Source organism: Macaca nemestrina, chromosome 7, assembly GCF_043159975.1.
Source record: "Macaca nemestrina isolate mMacNem1 chromosome 7, mMacNem.hap1, whole genome shotgun sequence".
Taxonomy (NCBI): domain Eukaryota; kingdom Metazoa; phylum Chordata; class Mammalia; order Primates; family Cercopithecidae; genus Macaca; species Macaca nemestrina.
In genome coordinates this window covers 61060572-61088489 of record NC_092131.1, presented here as the reverse complement: position 1 = coordinate 61088489, position 27918 = coordinate 61060572, and the positions used below count along the sequence as shown (strand labels likewise).

The window sequence follows — 27918 nt, the reverse complement described above, 5'->3', positions numbered from 1 at the left end:
ATTTGCATGCAAAATTCTTTTTCAATGTATTTTATCTTTAATATTTTGAAAACATAACTTCATTATCTCTCTGCATGTCAAGTTGCATGAAGTTTAATGTCTATATAATTCTAAATCCTGTATAAATGATCTACTTTATCTCTATAAATAGCTTTTTAAACATTTTTGTACTTGATATTTTAAAATTCATTTAAATTTATCAGAGCATGTAAATTTTTCTCCCAATCTATTGCTACTGTCATTCCATGAGCCACATCACTCAGAGGTCTAGCCAACATGGTTTGGCTGTGTCCCCACCCAAATCTAATTTTGAATTCCCACATGTTGTGGGAGGCACCAGGTGGGAGGTAACTGAAACATGGGGCAAGTCTTTCCCATGCTGTTTTCCTGATAGTGAATAAGTCTCATGAGATCTGATGGTTTTAAAAAAGAGGAGTTCCCCTGCACAAGCTCCCTCTCTCTCTTTGCCTGCTGCCATCCATCTAAGTAAGACATGACTTGCTCCTCCTTGCCTTCCACCATGATTGTGAGGCTTCCCCAGCTACATAGAGCTGTAAGTCCAATGAAACCTCTTTCTTTTGTAAATGTCTCAGTCTCGGGTATGTCTTTATCAGGAGTGTGAAAACAGACTAATACACTAGTGCTTTTTACTTTCTAATTTAAAAAATATCTGTTATTTTTTTTTAATTTAATTTTATTTCTGCATTTGGTCTTTTACTTCCTTATGGGTTTCCTGCTAAGCAGATATTTATTCTTTTTCCTTCACATCTCTTAACACTTGACTTATCTTTGTGTCCCCTGCTGGGAGAGTTCCTCTATGATATCTTTCAAACTACTTATTCCTGCCTTGTCCCTATTCTGCAATTTAGTCTAGTAATGTAGTTATTTCTATCAACTGTTATATTTGTATACCCATTGTCATCAATTTCTTTTCTGCAATGCTCTTTTTTCTTCTTCATGTTTTTTATATCCTTCCTGCTTTCTTTGAGGATGAAATTTTATGTATTTAAAACTCTTACTTTCTGTTTCTTAATACTGCTACCTAATGTGGAATAGATTATTCCATTTGTCTTCTTTCTTTCATAATTGTTTTGCTCCGGATTTTGCAGATTTTATTCCTGTGAGAGCCCTAATTGCCTTGTACCATCTATGAGAGTAAGGATGACCTAGGCTCTTGCTTGTGTTCCTTAGGTAAAGAGAAGGAGTGCTTCAGGATGGAGAGATCTGATTGCAGTATCATTTTTACCATTTCTATCTTCTCTTCCCTCTACTCTTCAGTTTTCTCCCTCCAGTTCTCCCAGTTTAAAATACTCTAGGTCCAGGCCCTGCTGTTATCTTAGGTTGGCCTGCCTCTTGGGTGTGGTCTAGCTTGAGGCAGTGTGAATGGAGATGTGAGGAGAGGAAGAACAGTAGAAACTCTGAGAGCCAACCACTCTGGCTGCCCTCATTTCTAGACACTGTCCATTCCAGCTCTTGTTCTCTCTCAATTTTTCTCCTAATATTTGAAGTTAGAATTGCTGCTTTTCTGCTCCTTGGTAATGTCAGGCAATAAGCCATCCAGAATAATACACAGAGCAGAAAAAGCTCACCTAAAATGCAAAGTTCTCTCTCAGACTAGCCACAAAATATTGTCACTGGCCTCATTGGCTCCAGCCTAATAATCTTACCACACTTCTCTTCCAACCAAAGCTCAGTTGTGCATTGATTACTTACTTTATCTCTGAAATCAGTCATCCTCCCCATCTCTGCCTTTTTGGAGGGGCATTTTTAATTGTTGTGTTACTCAGAGAGAAAGTAGCTTACCTATGGCTAAATCTGGAAATCTTCTCATCTTACGTTTATATGATCATATTGTTTTGTTTTTAAAACACTCACATTGATTAGCTTATCAGATAATCCTAAAATTATGTGAGTCATGGGAAGCAGATTTATCATCTCCCATTCGACAGATAGAGGAAGAAAGACCACAAAGAATTACATCGCTTGTACAGAGCTAATCTGTTAGAAGATGTTAAAATCTTTCATTCATGGGAGAACTTTCTTTACATACTGACCAAGAATAAAAGACAGCTGTACCCACAACAGATTATCCACAAGAGTTCCATGTGGACTAGAGGAGTTCACGTAATTTTCTCCATGTTGTAATTTGATACTGTGATTTCTTTTTTTTTTTTTAAAGATTTTTGGGGCATATGTGTAGCTTTTTACATGGGTATATTGCATAATATACCCATGTAAAATTGCCTTCTAGTGTACCCATCATTCAAATAGTGAGCATTGAAATGTTTCCCAATGTGTAATTGTTTAACCCTCACCTCCCTTTCTCTTCTCTCATTTTGGAATCCCCAAAGTCTATTATTTCCATCTTTATGTCCATGTGTATCCATCGTTTAGGTCCCATTTATAGATGAGAACATTGGTATTTGATTTTCTGTTTCTCAGTTATTTCACTTAGAATAATGGCCTCCAGCTTCATCCATGTTGCTGCAAAGGACATGATTTCATTAATTTTTATGGCTATATAGTATTCCTCATATATATATAACACATTTTCTAATCAAGTCACCTATTAATTGATACTTAGTTGGATTCCATGACTTTGCTATTGTAAATAGTGCTGTGATAAACATACAAGTTGAGGTATCTTTTTTATATAATGATTTCTTTTCCTTTGGGTAGATACTCAGCAGTGGGACTGCGGGGTTGAATGGTAGTTGCGCTTTAAATTGATCTTTAGCATTGCAATGCTTTAGTTTTAAGAGGGTCCAATAGTAGATTTTTTATAGTAATATTGCTCTGAATCTTTTATTGAAGAAATTACATGATTTTATAATGAAGAAAATGAGTAATGCAAATAAATTAAGGAGCCATCAAACTGCTGTACAAATAACAAAAATTTTAATTGAAGTTTTTATTTAAGTATAATATGAAATATAAATACCTCGTCATACGTTTACTGGAGAAAAATAAATTTTTAAAAACATTATATGAATTTAAGTCAAATATTAAGGTATATATTTTAGTAATAAGTGACAGCATTAACTTCGTTAAGTGATACTTACATTTTTATCCCTAATTTTCCAGTTTTGCATGGACTCTCTTATATTTTATCTGGCTTGATTATTCAAATATTCCTTTATCATCACTAATAAAAGAGTCACTGACATGTGTCAAAAAGAGTTTGAACTATGTTATTCTTGGCTTCCTGGACCTCTGTTAGTTTATCTGTCAAAGGAGGGTGATACCATCTCTTCTGCATATGTAGTAGGGTTGTTGGAGATGATAAGGGTATGTGTGGAATCACTCAGTAAACTACAGAAGGCTGTACATGGAATGGTTAGGATATATTATAATTTTCTACTTAAGGTTATTTTGTAATACAACTGCAACTCATAAGCTGGCTAAAATATTGGGATCCACTAGTCCACCTGTTATCATCATAAATAAAATTCTAATAAATTTAGCAAAATTCTGGCCTTGAGAAACTTTGATTTGACACTGAAATTTCTTGTCTTTTAGAGTTATCACAGGCAATTTTACTGGCAATTATTTTTCATTTTCAAAGTATATTTAGACTACTTCTGATAGTTATTAATGATTTTTCAACAATATTATTTTGCTCATTTTTAGACATTATTAAGAAAGAAATATCTAGCTGAATAGCAATAAATAAATAAATAAATAAATAAATAAATAAATAAATAAATAAATACAAACACTGCCAGAGACTAAAATATATTTTCTATCTGGTCACTATTAATTCAATCCAAAATTAGAAAGGAAAAAGATAAAACACTTTAGTTTTGATGTGTAGTCAAATCTCCTTTAGTAGCTGTTTCTTCTCACTTATTCTTCAGGAATAAGAAATGCTAGATTCCTCCAACATCTTGTTTTAGGTGATATTAAAATCCTCAGTCATTTTGAAATTCTTCATATACTGAACATGGAGAAATTGGTAGTTTCAATATGTCAATATGAATATTGTCATATGCCAAAAGGAAAACACAGGATGTGAAATCCTAGCTCAAATATTTCCAAACTAAAGGTTAGAGTAGCAGTTACAGGCAAAATTTTGCTTTGTAAAACCCTATTTGGCAGGATTAAGGAAAGGGATTAAACTCTGAAGGATTTCTTTAGTTAATATTTCAATAGATATAGCAGTTTCATTCCTATGTAGGCTATGTTCAAAAAGGACTCCCAGTGGCAGGAAATGCTGGTACTTGTGGCAGAAAGACCCTAAGATGACTCCCAGTGATTCCTGTCTCCTGTTTTTCATATCTTTGCATAATTCCTTCAGTGTCAGGGAAAAACCGTGACTTCTTTCTGATTAATAGAATCTAAAAACTGTGACAGAATGTCACTTCTGTGATTGTATTATGTACATAAGATTCCAGTTTAGCAGACTGGAGCTAGAGATTCTTCTTGTGGGTTTGAAATAAGCAGCCATTTTTGAGAAGCCCATGGGACAAACTATTGAGGGCAGCTTCTAGGACCTGCAGGCATATTCTAGGGTCTCAGGGTAGGTCCAGCAAATAGCCAGCAAATGCCAGGGCCTCTATCATACAACACAAGGAAATTAATTCTTTCTGTAATGTGAATAAGCTTGGAAGGTATTTTTCCCCAGCTGAGCCTCTATACAAGAACACAGCCCAACCAACAGTCTGACTGCAGCCTTGTGAGACCCAGAACAGAGGACCTACCTAAGCCATGCTTGGAATCCTGACATATAGAAACCGTGAGACAATAAATATGTTATTTAAAGCTTTTGACTCTGTAGTAATTCTTTATGCAGAAATAATAACCAACACAGCACCATCAATTTTATTATGTTTAGCATTAAAATATCTTGAGTCACTAATCAAACCTCTTATCATCTATCTTTTGAAATTATTCTGAGACTCTAAATGTTCATGGCTCTGAAAAAGGGGTATAATAGTGTTGGTGGAAAGTTTACACAAATAAAACTATAGTTCAAGGATTCTCCTTGGCAATCTCATTTTAATTTCATTGTACTATTTTCAATAAAGGCAACATATATATACACACACACACATATAGTATATATATGTATATATACACACATATATGCGCATATATATACACATATATATATGCACATATATATACACACATATATGTGTATATATATAATGCAATTTAATCTTCTTAAAATAAAATATATGCCCACAACATTAATTGACAGTGAAGAAATATGATTATTTTCAATATCCAACCAGAAAAAAATGTGTAAAATTATTGGGAAGTGTCCTCAAAAAGAAGAAGCATGCTTCACTTTTGGAGGAAATGTGGAATTAATAGCTGCAATTTAAGTAGTCAGAGTTATAAGATGTACCATTTATTGACGATGGTTGAGGATTAAGATGGAAGAAGCCTGAATTCCCAAGGACTTTGTGGAGCAGAATCATCGTGTTACTTTCTGAAATGATACATCACAACCTGAGTGAAATAATTTTCTAGACTGTTTAAATAATGGTTAAGCCATGTTTAAATCCTGGTTATTTGGAGTTTATTTACACGTTCAGAGAGAAGCAGTTACAGCAGTAATCATGAATTTGTGAATCATAAAATTTTATCACAGCCTGCACCTGTGTATTTGGTTGAAGAACAATGATCGACATAACCCTGGTAAAGTCATATGCAAAAGTCACTATAACTGTAGCATAGAGATACACAAAAGGCTAGTATTTCAGAATAAAGAAATATGTGAAGAAAGACAGAGTCCTACAAATGTGTGATGATTTGGGAGAAGCAGCATAGTCACATTTGAATTGAATTTGGAATAACTGGTAGAACTGAAGTAGAGATTATGCTACATATTTTATTTGAGATATTAATGAGTGCTTTGAAGAATTATGACAGTGAAGAATTTGCATATCATCCTATAGGCAATTAACAGAATCAACCTTTCTCACTTAAGATAAGCTAGGTTTTCAAGGAAAATAAAGCCCAACAATATGAAAATTTCAGAGATCAGATAAAAGGAAACTGCAATGTCCCAGAAGAGAATATAAGGCTTAAGAAGTGCAATAGATACAAAAACAAAATTACTTCAAGATGCTATGCACATGTAAAACTGGCAAAGTTTTTCAGAGAAAGTTTTTATTGTTCTCTTTTTGATGTTTAATCTTGTACCTCACACTTAGTAAGTAGACAGGAAATACTTGTTAAATACATTCCTGATTGTAAAAAACAACTCAGTTGAGAGTACATACTGGTGGTTTTATATTCAATTATAATTTATGGCTATGCAATAAAAAATCTATTATATATATACACTGTTACCTTTAAAAAAAAAAACACTCCTTTAGTATCTTTCATTTAAAAGAATCTTAAAATGTCTCCATTGATAAAATTCCTAAATGTTTTACAAGTTTAAGTATATATAACTGTATACATGCACTTTCTGGAAGTTAGAAGGGCATTCTACTTTTATCTCCTGGATTATATAGGGAACATCGATTACCATTTTATTTTGCTCTTATTTTCTTTTATCTAAAACCATGTAATAGGCCGGGCGCGGTGGCTCAAACCTGTAATTCCAGCACTTTGGGAGGCCGAGACAGGCGGATCACGAGGTCAGGAGATAGAGACCATCCTGGCTAACACAGTGAAACCCCGTCTCTACTAAAAAATACAAAAAACTAGCTGGGCAAGGTGGCGGGCGCCTGTAGTCCCAGCTGCTCGGGAGGCTGAGGCAGGAGAATGGCGTGAACCCGGGAGGCGGAGCTTGCAGTGAGCTGAGATCCTGCCACTGCACTCCAGCCTGGGCGACAGAGCGAGACTCCGTCTCAAAAAAAAAAAAAAAACAAAAAAAAAACCATGTAATAAATGCATATGTTTAGACTATTGCATTTAAGCAACTAGACAAAAAAGCTAATATAAAAATTATACTTTTTTCACATTATTTATTGCCTTGCCTGACTTGTCAAGAAATCTTAGTCTCCTGACACCCATAAACATTTCAATAAAAACATAATATCAGAAGCAAGTCTGTTAAAGTGAAGAAATATGAAGAAAGTGTAGTTAGTGGGAACATAATTAGAATAGCTTAGAGCAAACATCTTGATTGCTAAATATTTAGGAATATCAATTAGAACAATTTGAAAGGCACAGATAATTTAAAACTTTACAAATAAACACTGCATTTGGCTGCAGATTACCTGGGTCTTCATGTTCAAAAAAAGAATAAAAGTGCATCTTCATTAATCTGTGGTGTTGTCAACAGAATCTACCAGTAGATTCTGTCATCTGGTTTCTTACATATTCAAGCTGCTGGAAACATCTTTTCTCTGCTATATTATGTAATGGGCATAACATTTCAATGTTGAAGCATCCCTTGTGGTTGGTTTAAGCCAATGTGTAGCTTAAACCTACACAATCTACTGATGTAGATGACCTGAGACCTCCCAGGTTGATTTTCCGCACTGACTGCCTCTTGCAGTTGTACACTTGTTCCAGCTGGCCTTTTAGGTGGCAAAAGCAACCCCTTCTTACAACTTTGCTGAGATGTAAGACACGTGCACCCATGTCTCCAGGGTCTAGCCTGCTTAGTGTGATAAAGCTGAGGACAGTTGACAAAACTGTTCTATTCATCACGTATAATTTTTAAGAGAGGGGTTCTTTGAAATAGTGAGTTGTAATGTGTATTTGTTATCTAAGACTGCCATAACAAACAGCCACAAACTGGACGGCTTAAACAAACAAACAAACAAAAACTATCTTCTCCCAATTCTGAAGGCCAGAAGTCTGAAACCAAGGTCCTGGCAGGACCCTACTTCCTACTTCTGTAGAGACTCTAGGGGAGAATATATTCCTTGCCTCTTACAGCTTCTGGTGGCTCCAGTGGTTCTTCAGATTGTGGTTGCATTACTGCATACTCACATTGCCTCCTCTTCTCTCTTAAAACTCCCCCTGCCTCTCTCTTATAAGAATACATGTTATTGCATTTGAGACCCACCCAGATAATTCAAGATAAGCTCCTCCTCTCAAAATCCTTAACTTAATTACATATGTTGCCTTGTAAGTTAATATCCACAGTTCCCAGGGATTAGGACATAGACTTACCTTTTTCGGAGGGCACTAGCTAGCTTTCTAAAATATATATGATTTATTTTCAACTTAAGCCATCCTTTTACTCTCTCTGTATTCACTTTCTTTCTCATTTAAAAATTATTTTCAGAAATTTTCTTTCATTGAATCATTAATTCTTTTGTTCATCCTTCATCTATTTAATCACTCTAAAGTTACTGGTTTTCTTTTCTAGATCAAGCAATGTGATGGGACATAATGGGGTATAACATAGAATGATATTCAGTCATGCCATGAAAAAATAAGCCCAGATATTTTGAAGTATTGAAGAATATGTTTTTCCAGAGTTAAATATTGAGACATTTTGAATCTTTGATAAACTGAAATGCATACTCCAGTTAAATCCTGTGCTGTAATATTACAGAACTATTAAAATGGAAATATTTATGTCTACATATTAATATATAAGTAATATAGGTAATACTTGGAATTTCAAATTTACAAATGGGCTTATTCTAATAAATCAATATGCTACATTAACCTTTAGAACTTGTAAAACATAGCCCATCGTAGAAGATGAAAAATGGCATCTGGGTTTCTACTAAAGCTCATGAAGCTCACTTAAACCACATAAAACTGCTGTGACTTCACCATTAAAATATGAATACATAAAATGTATACAAATGCAAAGTATTTTTTAGTATTATAGTTAATTATCTTTAACATAGATAGTATACTACAAGCTAGGCTCATCACAGTTTCCAAAATACCTTGGCTTACTTTCTTCTTTTTCCTAGCAGGAAAATATTCTCACACCTCTTCTGACATCTAAGTGAACACAACTCTATTCTTTTAGCCCCTTACTTTAACATACATCATAAACATAGAATTCTAAAAGAAGAAAGAAAAGAGGAATAATCTTTTAAGATTTCCTGTGAGTTAATACAGGTATAGATGTCATTGCCTTTTAGTTTGATTTTATACATTTTGGTGTATAGTTAGATCAAGTCTACTTTGGGATGACTATACAAAATTCATGGTAAGTGGAAGAGTAAAATAATTGTAAAAAATAAAATTTAAAATGTTTTTAGTTAATTTGAGTCTCAGAAGTAAACAGCATTATCTTGAAAGATTTGTTTTGTGCATTAAAAATATATGGATCTTTGTATACTTCTATTCCATGGCTCTCTTATGTTAGATTCAAAATTTTGAGTTATGAGAAATTCATAAGGAATACTAATCCTGATATGCTTTAGTAGATGAACTAATTGGTGTTTCAAAGTTTCATCCAGACATCTGATATGCTTTCCTAGATTAGACTAGCTAATATTACATTTCAGAAAGCAAAAATGGCTAAAGGCAGTTCATAATTAGAAAGTTCCCTCACAAGTTAGAAATTATCACTTATAATTTATGCTATTAATAAGTTTTAAGTTTGGAACATTTTAATCACTTTTATGACTTCTTTTTAGATAATACACAATGTCCAGTTTCTTTTTTTACTACCATGAACATTTCAACTATTACAACTAACTACCTATGACAAAAAAAAAAATGAGGAGTATTTTCTTTTAATGCATTCCTAATTTGTCACTCAAAAATAATGTGCAGTATATAGATTATAAAAACAATGTAAATAATTACATAAGTCATAATACAGAGGGAATGTTTAAAAGACAATGACATCAAAAGTCAATACTTCTCCCTAATTTACTATCTGTCAGATACAACTCTACTGCTTTTTCTTGGAATATTTGTAAACACATGGCCAGTCAAAGACAAAATTGAAAGTTACCATATATTGAGAGGTAGTAAATAAATACATACATAAATAAGCAAATAAACAAAAGAAAAAAATTCTGGTAATAAGAAAACCAGAGCAATTATCTATTCACATGAGATTTGAAAAGAAAAAAAAAAATTTGCAACTTGATCTAATTAAAGCCAGCCAACACCACAGTATGTCTCATTATTACTGAAATACTCTAAATAACTGATATGGTTTAGCTCTGTGTCCCCACCTAAATCTCATGTGGCATTGCAATCCCCACATGTCAGGGGAGGGCCCTGGTGGGAGGTGATTGGATCATGGGGGTGGATTTCCCCCTTGCTGTTCTCGTGATGGTAAGTGAGTTCCCATGAGGTCTGATGGTTTAAAAGTGTGTGACACTTCCCCCTTCACTCTCTCTCTCTCTTTCCTGCCACCATGTGAAGTAGGTCCTTGCTTCGCCTTTGCCTTCTGCCATGATTGTAAGTTTCCTGAGGCTTCCAAGTCATGCTTCCCGTTCAGCTGGCAGAACTGTGAGTCAGTTAAACCTCTTTTCTCCATAAATTACCCAGTCTCAGGTAGTTCTTTATAGCAGTGTGAGAATCGACTAATACAATAACCTACCTCCTCCTCACTAACTCTACTAGAATTCAGATAAACTTCTATGTAATTTTGTAGACCCGTGCACCCTTTATACTATTAAAATAAATTTGACTTAAAAATAAATGTGTAGAAGCTCTAACTTGAGTAGTCAAGCTGTTCTATGCTCCGTTGATTTACAAAGTGTTTTCATTCTTATATTGGCATAGCTCTAAACTCTCTTGGTCTAAAAAAACAAAACATATAAAAAGAAAATATCTGGAATCCTACCTGTTACAAGAAAGCTGCATCTCCCAGCTCCAGCTTCATTTATGATGCTACAGTTATAAACTCCATAGTTTTCATTGGAAAGACTCTTCACAGGGTACTCTGTGTATTCCTGAGAGTCAAATTGACCCGTCCTTAATAATTTATTGCCCAAGCGCCACTCGTAGGTCAGCACCCGTATTGGATAGGCTCTCAGTACTCTGCAGCTCATAGTGACACTTCGATCCTGTCCTTGCCGGATTTCCAAGAATGCTGGTTCCACTGCAGGGGGATCTGTAGAAAAGATATGTAAAAACAGATGAAAGATGTGACTTGCAATAAGCCAAAAGCTACTCTTATTAGAAGAAGCCATTTTTAATAACACATGCAGCAATAGAGGAGGAGTGTGAGAAGTGAATGAAGAACACATTTAAGCCCAGAAATTTTAGCTTGGGTTGGGAAATGTGATTTCCTGAGGGTAGGAAGTAAATGAGTCTCCTTGCTTTACAAATGCATTTGCAGGTGAAACTACTAGAGCTGACTGATCCTTCTTACCTCTTTCAGCAAATATTTTTAAACTTACCTATTAATTCTAATATTATCAATATTCTCCTCTTTTCTTTTTTGTTTAGGGCCCTTTGTTTAAAAGTGGTAAGAATTCCTTTTTTAATGTAAAATGAAAAGATTCCTCCCTTCATTCACTTCATGGTCTGATACCGAAGGCAGCTATTTAAAAAGCTAATTTACAAAACTGTATGACAAATTATTCTACAGTGCTAAGTAAATAAGAATTGAATGACAGTATGAGAGTTGACCAGGCAAATATGTTACAAAAATGATACTCAGTTGTGTCTTCAAGAATGTACAGGGAATGGTCAGGTGAGTAAGCAGTAAGAGAAAGTATTCCAGGTAGAGAGATGTGTATGTTCAAAGGTACAAAATCTGAAGAGGAAGGGATGTTCAGAGAAATGCAGATGGATTAGCATAGCTGATGCACAAAAGAAGACCATAAGCGCTTGGTGGGAAATAAAGATGAAAAGAAAGAGACTCTATTCAAGGAATGCATTTTCTTGGTATTGAGGAGATCTTCTAAAATTTTTAAATAAAGGATTTATATGATCAAATTATTATTTTTTTTTTTTTTAGGAAAAATATTGTGGTAGATAGGAAAAGCAGAAACCACAGAGGGAAGAGACGAGTTGCAAAAAAATTAAATCACTGGTGAAAGTCTGAACCAAGGTGAGGTCAGTGGGACCAAAAATGATGCCTTAGGCAATGAAGGGGATAATAGCGCCAGTCATGAAGACAGCGAGGAAAAGGAGAGGCAGATCGATGTATGTTTAATGTGTCAATTTTATGCATCTGTCAATCACACATCCAGAAGCAGTGTTTCTTCATTTCCAAATATATGCGTAACATTTTATTTTCTCTTTGCTTTTGATTTTTTGCTTAACTGAACTGTAGTCAGATAAAATAGTCCACGTTTTCAATCCTCTGAATTTGTTAACACTTGCTGTATGACACAATATACAGAAGATTTCTGTTCTTGGTGTGCTCGCTAAGAAGGAATAGTCTGCACTTTTGAAGTGTGATATGTATCTATTGGGCCGAGTCTAATATTGAGGAGTTGTCCAAATCATCCATATAGTTGTTTATTTATTTATTTTTTGCCTACTTATTCCAGTTGAATTAATTCAGAAGAGTATGTTAAACTCCTCTAAAAAAAGTTATAAGTTTTAGATACCTAATTTAAAAATTCTCCTTGTAGTTCTGCCTCCGTTTTGCTTGACCTGTTTTGAGGCTATGCTATTAGGTAGATATGAATTTAGAACTGGTTTATGTTGTCCATGAGTTGAATATTGAATATTTTATCACTATGGTCTCTTTTGTCTCCAGCAATGCGATATCTATATATGTGTGTGTGTGTGTGTGTGTGTGTGTGTGTATATATATATACACACATATATAGTCTAACATTATTATAGTTACATTGGCATTTATTTTGTTAGTATTTGCATGTGATTTTTTTCCATCCTTTTAATCTTATACTTTCAATATCTTTATAAGTATTCTTATTCTTATACTTTCAGTATCTTTAAATTTTACAAGCATCTCTTTTAAACATCATGAGCTTATGTTTTATTTTTTAGGATATTTTTAAAGTCTGTCAATCGTTTTTTAACCCAGAGCACTTATTAGCACTTTATTCATTGACATTTACTGTAACTACTTATTTTGTACTTTTATTTTATTGCATTTTTGTATTAAATTTACTGTAACTTATTATTGTGTACTGTTTGTTTTCTGCTACTTTTTATTGCCTTCTTTTAGATGGATGGATTACATACATTATCATTCTGATCTTTTTGCTGCTACTACTTGAAGATTTATTTACTCTGTTTCTATTATTCCGATTATCTCAAAGCTTGCAACATGCATACTTAAGTTATCCAAAAACATCAATCAATACCCTTATTATACTACTGAAGAAAACAATAATCTAAGGATAATTTATTCCTTTTATTCTCATTCTAACATGTGTTAGTGAGTCATGAATTTCAATTCTCTTTTTTTTAATAAAAAGTCTATTGTACATAGTCGGGCGTGGTGGCTCATGCCTGTGAGCCTCCCAGCACTTTGGGAGGCTGAGGAGGGCGGATCATGAGATCAGGACTTTGAGACCAGCCTGGCCAACATACTGAAACTCCGTCTTTACTAAAAATACAAAAATTAGCCGGGCATGTGACGTGTGGCTGTAGCCCCAGCTACTCAGGAGGCTGAGGCAGTCGAATCGCTTGAACACAGGAAGCAGAGGTTGTGGTGAGCTGAGATTGTGCCACTGCACTCCAGCCTGGGAAACAGAGCTAGACTCTGTCTCAAAAAAAAAAAAAAATTATATTGTACATTATAGTATAATATTGTATACCTATAGTATTTTTAAAAAGTCCAGATATTTGCTAGGTTATTTGCCCTTCATTCCTTCTTTCATTGTAGACTTTCCATCTGTGACCACTCTCCTTGTGTCTGAAGTTATCATTTAGATCTATCATATCTTTAGTGAACTCTTCGATCATGATTTTCTAAAAAATATATTTCAGTTTGTGGGGCTGGGAAACCAAGAGCTCTTAATGCTATGCCCAAAGACTGAAGTTCTCTATAGGAAACCATACACATGCAATAGTGTTATGTTTTCCTGAGGAAATCCAAGACTTAGCCACTCATAAGCATGCAATAATCCATGACTAGTGATGTGGAGAAGTAAACAAAGGTCCCAAAGTGTATGTATATATGTATTTACGTGTGTGTGTGTATACATGTATATGTTATATACATACACACATATACATACATATATGTATATATACATATATGTGTACATGAAATATAATTTTCATTTTTCATATGTATATGTGTATATGCACATATACACATGTAGAATTTGTGTGTACATATACATATATAGAATTATACATATTATGTATAACATACATATATGTACATATAAGTTAAAATACATATATATTTTAATATTTTATATATACATATAAATATGTTTTATATATACATACATGTATGTGTATATATATTTAATGTTTTATATATACATATATGTGTATGCATATATATACACACACACATATTAAACATTAAAAGGTATTTTCTTTGTAGGTTGTCAGGCTTTGTTCTTTCAGTGCACCATTATATAATTCCACTGTCTTCAGATGGCTCTTGTTGGTGTAAAGAGGTCAACTCAAAGTCTTACACTTTGACATGAATGTCTTTTTTTTCCTCCAGCCACTTTCAAAATATCTGTGTCATTGCTGTTCTGCAGTTTCAATATACGGTTCCTAGGGATGGGTTTCTTTTTCACTTACGGGTTTGAAATTTGTTGGGCTTCTTAAATCTGTTAAGTTTGGTGTCTTTCATCTGAAGTAATTTTGGAAAATTCTCATGATTAGTTGTTTAAATAACACCTCTATTTCCTTCTTTATATCCTCGTTAGATGATCCTGTTCATTCTGTTTTTGATGTCTTTTAACCCCTTTTCAAATTTTCCACTTGTTGATTTTTCTGAACTGCATTATGAATAAATTCATCTGAACTAATTCAGTTCATTAATTCTTTCTCCAATCCTACTTAATCTGCAAAATATATATTGTGTTTTTAATTCCAATAATGTATACTTCATTTATTCCTTTTCTGTGTAGTTATTTTGTACACCTGCCATACAACTTTTTTGTATGTTTCCACTACCTGAAAAAGTAGTTAAGCTTATCTTACACTTTTGTGAACAAAGTAATTGTTTTATACTGCCTGATAATTTTTTTTTTTTTTTTTTAGATGGAGTCTCACTCTGTCACCCAGGCTGGGGTGCAGTGGCACGATCTCGGCTCACTGCAAGCTCCTCCTCCTAGGTTCACGCCATTCTCCTGCCTCAGCCTCCCGAGTAGCTGGTACTACAGGCACCCGCCACCATGCCCGGCTAATTTTTTTATTTTTAGTAGAGATGGGGTTTCATCGTGTTAGCCAGGATGGTCTCGATCTCCTGACCTTGTGATCCACTCACCTCAGCCTCCCAAAATGCTGGGATTACAGGCGTGAGACACCGCACCGGGCCACTGCCTGATAATTTCAATTGAAGTTTTGAGGAAGTTTTTCTGTTGGTTTTCTTTCGAAGTACTGTCGTCCTGTGTGTTCTTGATTACTTTCGATAAATTTGATTCTATGCTATTCATTGACCTTTAAAAATATTTATAGGATATTTCAATGACTAAAATGATGGTTTCTTTCTCCAGAGAAAATTTGTGTCCGCAGGCAACTATAGACATCACTGTCTAGGATCACATTTAAGTGCATGACCTCAGGCTAATTTGATTTATCAAGTGACTTGAATTTGAGTTAAAAATCCATATAAAGGTCAACTATCAACTATAATTTCAAGAATGCATTACCACATCATCCCATCCTGTTCATTTCAAAGTCACACATTTCTTGCACTCCCTTAGGAGTGGGAATGTGTAGATTGGGTTTACCTCTGCTTTACTCCTACCCTACAGATATAATCCTTTGAGTTCCAACTTCTTGGCAGAAAGTTCCACCAACAGATCCCTCCCCTAGTGAATACTCTGGGTTTGAAGTTCTGCACCTCTTGCCCAAAGATGCCATCAGAATTGAAGCTTAGATTTGTCCACGTTCAACAAATATCCTCAAGGCAAATGTAACTTCATTTTACTTCTTTCATTAAATTCGACAAAGTAATTTTTCAAATAAACATTTTAAATGTTTTTAAAATTAATTTTACAATATTGTCCAGAATTTTTAGTTGTTTACATTGGAGAGGTTTTACATAATATTTTGTCTATTACATGCCTAGAAGCATGTATCTAATTGTCAAGAGAAAATATGGATCTAAAACTCAGAAGAAAGGACTGACCAAAGGTTACAGTTATTAAGATAGCTCAGAGTGAATACAGATAAAAAATAAGTAAAATGCCAAATATGGACTTTATTCTTGAATATAATCACTTATGGGGTTAGAGAAAAATAAAAGCTTTTAAAGGAGAATAATCATAAACAATCAATGAGATGTGGGGATCCAGAGTGTTGTGTTACAAAAATTAAAGGAGCTGCATGTTTTAGAGAATATGAGCGGTCAAAAGTACCAAATGCTATCAAAAACCAAGTTAAGACTGATGATATGTAGAATATATATTTTTTCTTTGACAAGTTTAGTACCATTAAGGAATACAGTAAAAGCAGTTTTACTGTGTATTATACGTAATTTGGGTTTGGGGTATGTGAATTGATGGTTAAACTGTGGAAATAATGAGTGATAACTGTTCAAGAACACTGTCCATGATTTTAAAAGATAATTATTTATGTTGATTCTACCTTAAAATATTTTAGGAGCTTATAAATTTGTCACTTTATCCACTACCACTACCATTGTTTCTCACATGGACTACTACAAATTCCCTGCAGTGGACTTGTAATAGGTCAATGTACTCCTTTTGTTCTCTCATTCTTCTGAGATTTTTCAAATGTGCGTTTAACAGAAAAATAAGCTCATGTTACTTTCCTGTTCAAAAAACTTTATGGACTCACCCCTGCTTGCTATTCAGGACTTCAAGGTCCTGCAAGTTCTGGCTCTGCCCATGTTCTCAACCATTCTTGTCTTGATGACTATGTCCCAAACACGTAAGTTTTCTTCTTGTTTCTACATGACAAGACTTTTGTAGACTTTAGACCTCTAATTTGTTCTTCCTGCCTGAGATGTTCTTTCCTTTGGTTTTTCAATAGCTCGCTCATTCTCATCATTCAGATTTTACCCCTTCAGAAAGCCCATCTTTGATGACAAGTTGGTAAAGTAACTTCTCCCATGGTTAATTTTTATTTATTATTGCATGTATTTTCTGCATATCTTCACTATTTGTTCATATCTTGTTTATGTAAGCTCCATTACAAAGGGACCTAAAATTCTCCAATCATTGTTGCATCCCATGTGTCCATCACAGTATCTGTCATTATAGTTGGTGATATATCATTATTCATTGAATAAACGAATACATGAGTGGTGTTAAAAGAATAAGGATGTATACATTTTCTTCAAAATTCCTCCCATCAAGACCTGGAGTTTACGTTTATTTCATTAAGTCTGGATGGGCTCTGTGATTATTTTCACTATTGGAACTCAGAGCAGAAGTGATGCTGTGCCAATTGCTGGGACCAGGACACAAGTGTCTGGCAGTTCCACTTCCTATCTTTTGAAGTACCCACTCTGGAAGCTCTGAACCCCATGTAAAACTTCAACCTCTCCTCTGCAGAAACCATATGAAGAGGCCCAGAGACAATATGGAGAAGCAGAGGGCACAGTTTAGCTAAGACTTCCAGTTGTCCCCACCAAGGTTCCAGACATATGAAATCATCTTGGACATTAGAGACCAAATCAGCTATCCACTGGTTAGAATTACTATGATTAGATATAATAAAATGTGGTTCTTTTAAGCTCTGAAGTATTGGAGTAGTTTGTTATACAGCAAGAAATAACTGAAACAGATGCCTTCTCTCCTTCAAAAGTCGAGTCTGACACTATGAGTGGAGTCAAAAGAACAAGGAGGCAAAACATTAAGGCACAGTTTAAGGGACAGTCTAAGTTGGTTCCGGAAGGAAATAATTCAGAAGGAAACTCATGGGGGAAGACAACCAACAGATTGATTTGCTAGAACTACTAAAAAACTTGAAAAGCAAATATATTGAGAACAAAGGTGTCTGAGAGCCAGAATGTTGCAGTCAATACACAGGATATTGTTGCAATTTAATAGTTCACAGGTAGAGAAGTTTGGAATGATTACAAAATCAAAGATATGATCATTGGAATGTAATACTGAAGTGGAGTGAAGATTAATGATACTAGAATCAAATGCTAATAAGTTAAGTGAATACAGTCTTCGCTCTCCAGTTATATTTGTATTTGCCTAACAAAGCTAAATGTGTTTGCAGCTATTTTGTTTCTTCTTATAAAAGGAGAAATTTCCTTTTAAGTGGAAGTAGTTATCAGTGTAATTAATTATACCTAATGGGAAAATATCCCCAAATGCATATTTACTTTTTTATAGATTATTTTTGTGAGAATTCTTTGAAAGTATCTGACTTAATGAATTATTACCAGCAATGGGGGTTTTTCTAGACTCTCTCTCTCTATGTCATTTGTCCACATCTGAAAGATTCAGCCCGTTCAATTTTCAATGGCCAGTAAGGAAGAATGATAATGTTGGCTTAAAATTCTTCAAACATAGTCTATTTTCATACAGTTTAATAGAGTCTGAGTTGGAAAGCATCCCTAAATTAAAGGCTACTTAAAAGGTCTTTTATTTAAAAGACTGCCCACACTACTTTGATTCCAGGGTAGTTTCTTCACCTCAAAAAAGCTAAATAATACGAAACCAAGCACACTCATTATAGTGCACTCAAGTCTGCCAATGGAAATTTTCTCCTGATAGAAGGTTCATTTTAAGCATACTAGCTATTAATAGTTTGACATTTCATTCTTTGGAATATCCAGTGAGAAGGATAGGCCTTTGCAGTTATGATTAAATGTACAGTGTGAAAAATTTGAACATGATGAAAGAAAGCTTCAGGTGTTAAAAAAAAAAGAAAGTTAGAGCTCACTATTCTGATAGAATCAGTTTTTTTATGGCATAAAATTTATTCAGAATGTTATTATGAAATATTTAACATGAAGGAAATGAAATATATAGGAACATTATAAGAAAATCTACTTAGCATATTCTGAAATGCTTAAAAAGTAGGATTTAAGAAAAGTAGGTGCCTGTGTTTTGTTCAATTATATTATACAAGTTTTTCACTTATACTGAAATATCTGATTAAAAAGTCTATGAAACTACCACACTACATGTATACTAAAGGATGATGATTATAAAAACAAAAATAAAGATTATATTTCTTGATACTGAATATTTACTAAATGCTAGATATTGTATTAAGATATTCACGGCCGGGCGCGTGGCTCACGCCAGTAATCCCAGCACTTTGGGAGGCCGAGGCGGGCGGATCACAAGGTCAGGAGATGGAGACCATCCTGGCTAACACAGTGAAACCCCGTCTCTATTAAAAATACAAAAAAATTAGCCAGGCGTGGTGGCGGCCGCCTGTAGTCCCCACTACTCCGGAGGCTGAGGCAGGAGAATGGCACGAACCCGGGAGGTGGAGCTTACAGTGAGCTGAGATCGAGGCACTGCACTCCAGCCTGGGCGACAGAGCGAGACTGTCTCAAAAAAAAAAAAAAAAAAAAAAGATCTTCACACAGATTATCTTTTTATAACAATAACCCATTTATAGAAGAAAAAGAGAAGAGGAACAGAAAAATTAAGCAAAATCACCCAGCTAAAAAGTAGCAGAATAAGGAATCAAACAAGGCAATCTGATTCCACAGCCTATGTCACATTATTTCCAATTGCAAATACTACCAGTGGTTCATGAATTAGCTCTCTGCCTAAAAGAGGACTTTGAAAATCTTGCCTTACTGGTTATATAAAGTTGTCAATTAAAACAGAGGTTGACCTACTCACACCATCATTTAGAATTCACAAACTTGCAAAGGCATTAAAAGAAAAGTCACGCTTTGTGGAAAGCATCAAAGTATTACAATAAAACTACTAATTTAAAGAAAAATATTACAGAATTTTAAATCAAATTCAAATTGCAGTTTATATGGCAATGTACTTCATGTAAATTAATTTTGGTAGTACCCATATATTATAATATATACAAGTGTTTGTAGAATATGAAATGTCTGAAGGTAAAAGTGTGACCTTTCAAAGTAACTAAGGATTTTAGTTGTAATAAAGTCATTAAGTAACACGTGCCCAAAATTAATGATTTTAGCGTTTTCATTTTGTATCTACTGGCTCAAGATGTCCAGCAAGGTTTCCAAATACTCAGTTCTAATGTTCAAATCCATATAGAGATATCTACCTTATTTGGGAAGAATAACGCATGAAAATATCAGATTATAGGAAAATGTTTATTTGTGTATATTTCTTAATAAGGGGATGAGAGAGTAGTTCATGCATTTTTTTCACAATATGAATAAAATTTTGCCTTTATTTCTTGAAAAACAATTGCCAGTTTCAATGAGTACCAGAAGTGTAGGCAAAGCAATAATTTTAATTTTAAAAACAATAAAAGATGTTGAAATAAATAAAACCTTCAAATTAATATTAAAAATATTAATATAACCTGTTTTTAAATATTTAAGGGAGTGTGAGACAATGGATGTTAAATATGCATAGGGCTGTCTTCAATCACTTACAGTTGAAAGAGGAGTTGAAACAGTTCTGTCTATTTGGAGGACTTCATGTAAGTACAGTCTTAATTATTTAACCATTAGAGGAGCACTGAGAAATATGTACTCATTAGAGTGATTTCCTCTCGAGCCACATCTTCCCAAGTCAAAAGCATGCCCAACCAAATACTTGTTGTCTGGTTCTTTGTTGGGATTAAAGTCATTTAAGGAAAATTGTGCTCTTAATTATTTACAAAAGCAATATAAAAGAAAATCTAGGAGTTAGAGTATTAGGTCAGTGAATTAAATTCTTCCATTGCCCATTAAAAAGAGTTAAATTGCTACAATTAATGTATGACAACCTCTGTCTCCATGAACATATAGAAGTGTTGGCGGGGTGGTGTCCCTGAAGAGAGCATGGAAGATCTGTACTTCACCTTCATCAGTCCTTACCTACTACATCTTTTCTATTTGGCTGTCCCTGAGTTGTATTCACTACAGTTGTCCCCCCTTATCCATGCAGGATACATTCCAAGACCCCCAGCAGATGACAGAACTTGCAGATAGTATTGAACACTATATTTACTGTTTTTTTTCCTTATACATACATACATACCTATGACAAATTTTCATTTATTAATTAGGCACAGTAAGAGATGGACAACAATAACTAATAATAAAATAGAACAATTATAATATACAGTAATAAAAAAATGTAAATATAATCCCTCCTCTTCTCTCTCAAAATACTATAAAAAGGAAAGAAGCTGCAGATTCAGGGAGTGAGTGACTGACCCCCAGGACTTCACAACCACACCAATAACTTCAATAATCCTAAGCATGAGAAAACCCCTTGACTCTCTGGGGGCCTCAAGGCGAACACAGAAAGCTGCCTAGATATTATGTAGAGGAATTGCTCCGAGAAGGAACTCATTCTGGGTCCCACATGTTTCTGAGACCTGAGCAGGTGCAACATGGTGCCATTCTGAGAGCTCAGTCCTCAAAGACCTGCGAACTGCCCTGGGGCTAACACTACCTCTGGCGCAGCTGGCCAAGGTAGAAGGCGGGAGGCTGGGCACTTTCACACACCCTGAGGACAAATCGCCCTGATGCTGCTGCTGCAGGCTGTTATGGGACCAAGACAAGGGGAGATCACCTGCCCCACAGGTGCCTGCCTGAGCTGCTCCCACAGACAGTGGTTCCACCTTCTCCAGAGACAGGCTCACAGCACAGCAGGCCAAAATCTCTGAAGGTAGGTGTAAAAATTCCCAACAAAATATTACCAAATAGAATCCAGCAGCACATCAACATAGTACTGGACGTCCTAGTCAGAGCAATTAGCCAAGAAAAAGAAATAAAAGGCATCTATATTGAAAAAGATGAAGTCAAAGTGACCCCTTTGCTGATGACATGATCTTAGGTCTAGAAAAATATAAAGACTTCATTTAAAAATTCCTAGATTTGGGCTGGGCGCAGTGGCTCACACCTGTAATCGCAGCACTTTGGGAAGCCAAGGTGGGTGGATCAACACCAGCTTGGCCAACATGGTGAAACCCCGTCTCTACTAAAAATACAACAACAACAACAAAAATTAGCTGGGTGTGGTGGTATATGCCTGTAGTCCCAGCTACTTGGGAAGCTGAGGCAGGAGAATTGCTTGAACCTGGGAGGCAGAGGTTGTAGTGAGCTGAGATCATGCTACTGCACTGCAGCCTAGTCAACAGAGCAAGACTCTGTCTCAAAAAAATAAAAATAAAAATATAAATAAATAAATAAATATCCTAGATTTGATAAATAAATTGAGGAATGTTGCAGGATACAAAATCAGCACATAAAAATCAGTAGTGTTTCTATATACCAATAATGAACTAGCTGAGAAAAAAATCAAGAAAACAATCCCACTTACAATAGCTACAAAAAATAAATAGGAATAAATTTAACAAAGGAGGTAAAAGATCTCTGCAAGGGCAACTACAGAACTGATGAAATAAATTAAAGAGGACACAAACAACTGGAAAGACATTCCATGTTCATAAGTAAGAAGAATTGATGTCATTAAAATGATTCTACTGGACAAAGCAATCTATAGATTGAAAGCAATCCCTATAAAAATGTCAATGTCATTTTTCACAGAATTAGAAAAAGAAAATAATCATAGAATTTGTATGAAACCAAAAAAGAGTCAGAATAGCCAAAGCAATCCTAAGCAAAAAGAAGAAAGTTAGAGGCATCATATTACCCAACTTCGAAATATAATATAATACAAGGCCATGGTAACAATAACAGTATAGTATTCATATAAAAACAGGCATAGACCAATGGAATGGAATAATGAGTCCAGAAATAAATCCACATATTTTCAGCCAACTGACATTCTGTATAGGTGCCAAGAACATACACTGGGGAAAAGATACTATTTTTAATAAATGGGGCTGGAAAACTGAATATCCACATGCAGAAGAAGAAAACTGGATGTCCATCTTTACCCATGTACAAACCCAAGATGGATTAAAGACTTAAATGTAAAATTTAAAATTATAAAGCCAACTAGAAAACAACATAGGGGAAACACTTTAAGACATCAGTCTAGGCAAAGATTTCATGGCTAAGACATTGCAATCACTGACAACTATAACAAAAATAGACAAATGGGACTATATTAAATTTAAAAGCATCTGCACAGCAAGAGAAAAAACAGAATGAACTGACAACCTGCTGAATGGGAGAAAATATCTTCAAACTATTTATCTGACAAATGATAATGTCCAGAATATACAAAGAACCCAATAACTCAATTTTTTAAAACTCTCATTAAAAGTGGCCTAAAGCCATAAACAGATATTTCTCAAAAGAAGACATAAAAATGGCCAACAGGTATCTGAAAAACTGCTCAACATCACTAATCATTATGGAAAGCAAATCAAAACCACAATTACCTTACCAATCACTTTACCCCAGTTAGAATGGCTATTAAAAAGACCAAAAAAAAAAACACAAAAAACAAAAAACAAAAACAAAAACAAAAAACAGATACTGGTGAGGATGCAGAGAAAAGACAATTCATACACTACTAGTGGGCATGTAAATTAGTACACCCACTATAGAAATCATTATGGCAATTACTCAAAAAAACTAAAAATAGAACTATCACAATCCACGAATCCCACTGGATATTTATCCAAAGGAAAAGAAATGTATATATCAAAGGGATATGTACCTGAATTTGCACATTTATCACAGCATGATTCACAATAGCAAAGATATAGAATCAACCTACGTCCACCAATGGATGAATGGATAAAGTAGCATATGTACACAATGGAGTACTATTCAGCAATTAAAATAAATGAAATCATGTCATGCAGTAATATGGATGAAACTGGGGGACATTATCGTAAGTGAGGTAAGACAGTCACTGAAAGACAAATACCACATATTCTCTTTCACATGTGAGAGATACAAAATTAGATCTTATGGAGATAGAGTATAGATAGATACTAGAGGCTTGGAAGGTATATGGGTGGGAGGAGGGGATAAAGATATGTTGATTACTGGGTACAAATATGCAGTTAGATAGAAGACATAAACCCCAAAACTCGATAGCGGATTAGGGAGACCATAGGTAGCAACAATGTATTATATAATAAAAATAGTTAAAGGAGAGGTAAATAAAGAGGTAAACAGCTTAAAAAAAAAAAAAAAAAAGCTAAAAGAGCCATGTGTTACCTACACATACAAATGATAAATACTCAGGGTAATGGATAGCCCAGATACGCTGACTTGATCATTACACCTTCTATACATGTAACACATCCTCACATGTACCTCATAAATATGTAAAATACATTGTTATCAATACAATTTTTAAAATTCTGTAGTATTTTTTGGACCACTGTTGACTTTGGGTTGTTGAAATAATGGAAAGTAAAACCTACTGTATAATAAACCTAAAAATGTAATTAAGATGTTTTCTTGTGTTCCATGAGTTCATCGAGTCAACTATCTAACCTGAGGTGGCAGGGGTTGTCATAGGAACCTCAGAATCTATAGCTGGTAGGTTAGAAACATGGGTGGCAAACTGGGATTTGTGACTGGCATTTGAAATGGGGCCAATCTAGTGGGGCTGAGTCCTTTAACTTATAGGATGTGTGCTACCTCAGGATATTTACTGTGAGAATTGAACTGAATTGTTGAATACCCAGTTAGTGCCGGAGAATTGGAGAATTGATGTGGAAAACACACCAGGTATTTGGTGTCAGAAAGAACAAAAGAACTGCCAATTAAGTTTTAAAATAAATCCAATTTATTCAGTAGAGAACTATATGAAAATCATCTACTTGAGAAAAGATACTGAGACGTTTGTAGGATCTGTCTGAATGTATATAGAAGAAAAAAGGATTGAGATGACCAACAGTTTTTAGATTAACTCAGTATGATTATGCTAGCACATTTCACATACTTATTACTTCATTTAATATTTATAACAAATTTGTAAACTATTATCACTAGCTACATTTTATAGATAAGGAAATTAAATATGAGAAGTTACATTTTCAAGCAACCCACGCATTCCAGATAACAGGTTTAGATCCAAATCCAAATCACATGACATCAAAGTCCAAAGCTACACCACTCCTACAAAATAACATAGAAAAAAAGCTAGATGACCTTGGGCTTGGTGATAGCTTTTTAGATACAACAACAACGGAATAATTACTGAAAGAAGTAGCTTTTAAGCTGAACTCTAATTGAAATTATTATTTCGTTGTTCTGCAAACACATGGTCAAGAACATGAAAAGAAAAACTACAGACTGGGAGAAAATATTTGCCAAGACATATCTAATAAATGATTGTTATTGAAAACATACAGAAACTCTAAAAACTCAACAATAAGAAAATAAATGACCTTATTTTAAAAATGGGTCAAAGACCTTAACAGACACCTCACCAAAGAAGAAAAACAGATGGAAATTATGAGGAGATGCTGTGCATCATGTCATCAAGGAAATGCAAATTAAAACAATAAAATACTCTGATATGGTTATTAGAATGCCCAAAATCCAGAAGAATGACATCACCAAATGCTGGTAAGGATGTAGAGCAATGTGAATTTTCATTCATTGCTGGTAGAAATGCAACATGGCACAGCCACTTTGGAAAATATTTTGGCAGTTTCTTACAAAAGTATACATATTCTTACCGTGTGATCCAGCAATCATAGACCTTAGTATTTACTCAAAGGATTTGAAAACTTATGTTTACAAACAAACAAACAAAAAAAACAACCAATATCACAGTGCAGTTAAATTCAGCTAGTAATTTTTTTGAAGAAGACTTGTTCAATAAAGGAAGTAGTGCATCAACTTACATTTTAATACAAACAATGTAATCCTATTGTGCAGCTTGTACAAAAAGCCCCTTTGAGAAACACTGACCTGGACTCCATGTCTTAATGAAATAATTGGTCAATGTTTAACAGACAATGCAGGAAGCTCTGTACGGAAGGCAAAACTGTCATGACAGGACTCAGCCTGCTGTGAAATTAAAAAATGAATGGAGATTTAGAATATATGCATTCAAAAATATAGCTATCAGTGACATGTGGGCAGTTTTTTCTAAAAGGCAAAAGATTGTTTCAGCTAAAGATGTTTCAGGTAAAATGAAACAAACTCCAAACTAACGGTATCCAAACTGTAAAGAAAAAACTAATATTACCTCTGTTTGCAGATGATAGAAAACTATGTGAAAACCCTAAAGATTCCATGTTAAATAGTTGTTATAACAAATAAATCAAAAAAGTAAGCAAGCAAAAAAGTCAACATACTAAATCAGTTTCATTTCTTTCTTTATTATTATTATTACTATTACTACTATTATTGGAGATACAGTTTTATTCACGATCATAGCCACTGCATCCTCGGACTGCTGGATTTAAGTGATCCTCCCACCTCACCCTCCCAAAATGCTGGAATGGCAGGTATAAGCCACCACACCCAGCTAATCAGTTGCATTTCTATACACTAACAATAAACATTTCGAAAGAGAAATTACAAAAAAAAATCCATTTATAATAGTGTCAAAAGTAATAAAACATGTAAGAATTCATTTAAATACTTAGGAGTTAATTTAAACAAGGAATTAAAGGACTTGTGCAATAGAAACTACAGACCATTTCTGAAAGAAACAAGACATAAATAAATGAAAATATATCACATGTTCATTAATTGGAAGACCTAGTATTGTTAATACATCAAAACTACCCAAAGACATATGCAGATTCAACGTAATCTCTATCAAAATCCCCATGCCATTTGTTTTTTGCAGAAATAGAAAAACCCATTCTAAAATTCTTATTAATCTCAAGGGTCCCTGAATAGCCACAACAAATCTTGAAAAAGAAAACAAAGCTGGAAAACTTGCACTTCTTGATTTCAAAAGTCACCACAAAGCTCCAGCAATCAAAACAGCATGGTATTGGCATAAAAATAGACATATGGATCAATCAAACAGAATGGAGAACCCAGAAGTACCCCTTGCATATATGGTAAAGTTATTTTGTAAAAAGGAGGCGAGGTCATTCAACGGGGAATAGATAGTCTTCTCAACAAACGGTGTTGTGAAAACTGGATATTCACATGCAAAAGAATAAAGTTAGATCACTATATACGGAAATTAATTTAAAATGAGTCAAAGGCCTGAATGTAAGATTTAAAAATATAAAACTCTTAGAAGAAAACATGGGACAAAACTTCATGACATTGAATTTGTTGGTAATCTTTTGGGTATGACACTAAAGGCACGGATGACAACAGAAAACAAATGGAATTCATAATTTTTTTTTCAAATTGTGCATTAAAATAGCAACAGAGTAAAAATGTAACCCACAGAATGAAAGAAAATATTTGCAACTCTCATTTATGGTAAGCAATTAGTATACAGAATGGATAAAAACTCCTAAAACTCAATAAAAAAGCAATAGCTCAATTCAAAAATGGGCAAATAACTTGAACAGATATTTCTCCAATGATATTCAAATGGCCAGTAAGCACATAAAGATGCTGAACATCAGTAGTCATTAGAAAAATGCTAATTAAAACTACAATGAGATGCCATTTAACATTAGAAGAGCTATTAGAAGAGCTTCTACTTAAAAAAATGAAAATAACAAATGTTGGTGAGAATGTAGAGAAATTAGAACCCTTAAGCACTGTTGGAGGGAATGCAAAATGGTACAGCCACTGTGAAAACAGTATAGTTGTTTCTCACAATTTATAAAAAAGGATTACTACATGATCCAGGGATTCTACTTCTAAGTGGACACTTAATTGCAAGCAGAGTCTCAAAGATATATTTGTACATCCAGGTTCATATCAGCATTATTCACAACACCTCAAATATAGGATCAAAGCAAGTTTTCATCAACAGATGAATGGATAAACAAAATGAGGTC

The 27918-nt window shown here is 34.3% G+C and overlaps 1 protein-coding gene across 5 annotated transcripts in view; it reads right to left on the bottom strand.

Moving 5' to 3' along the window:
• LOC105481879 (MAM domain containing glycosylphosphatidylinositol anchor 2) overlaps positions 1-27918 on the bottom strand; it is an 859970-nt gene that overhangs the window by 117729 nt on the left and 714323 nt on the right. For all 5 annotated transcript variants that reach the window (XR_011625905.1, XR_011625904.1, XM_011741671.3 and 2 more), the window contains exon 9: positions 10688-10957. Coding sequence is in view for 3 of the 5 variants with exons in the window: in XM_011741671.3 (XP_011739973.2) it covers positions 10688-10957 (270 nt within the window). In the remaining 2 variants the exon portion in view is untranslated. The remainder of the gene's footprint in view (positions 1-10687; positions 10958-27918) is intronic.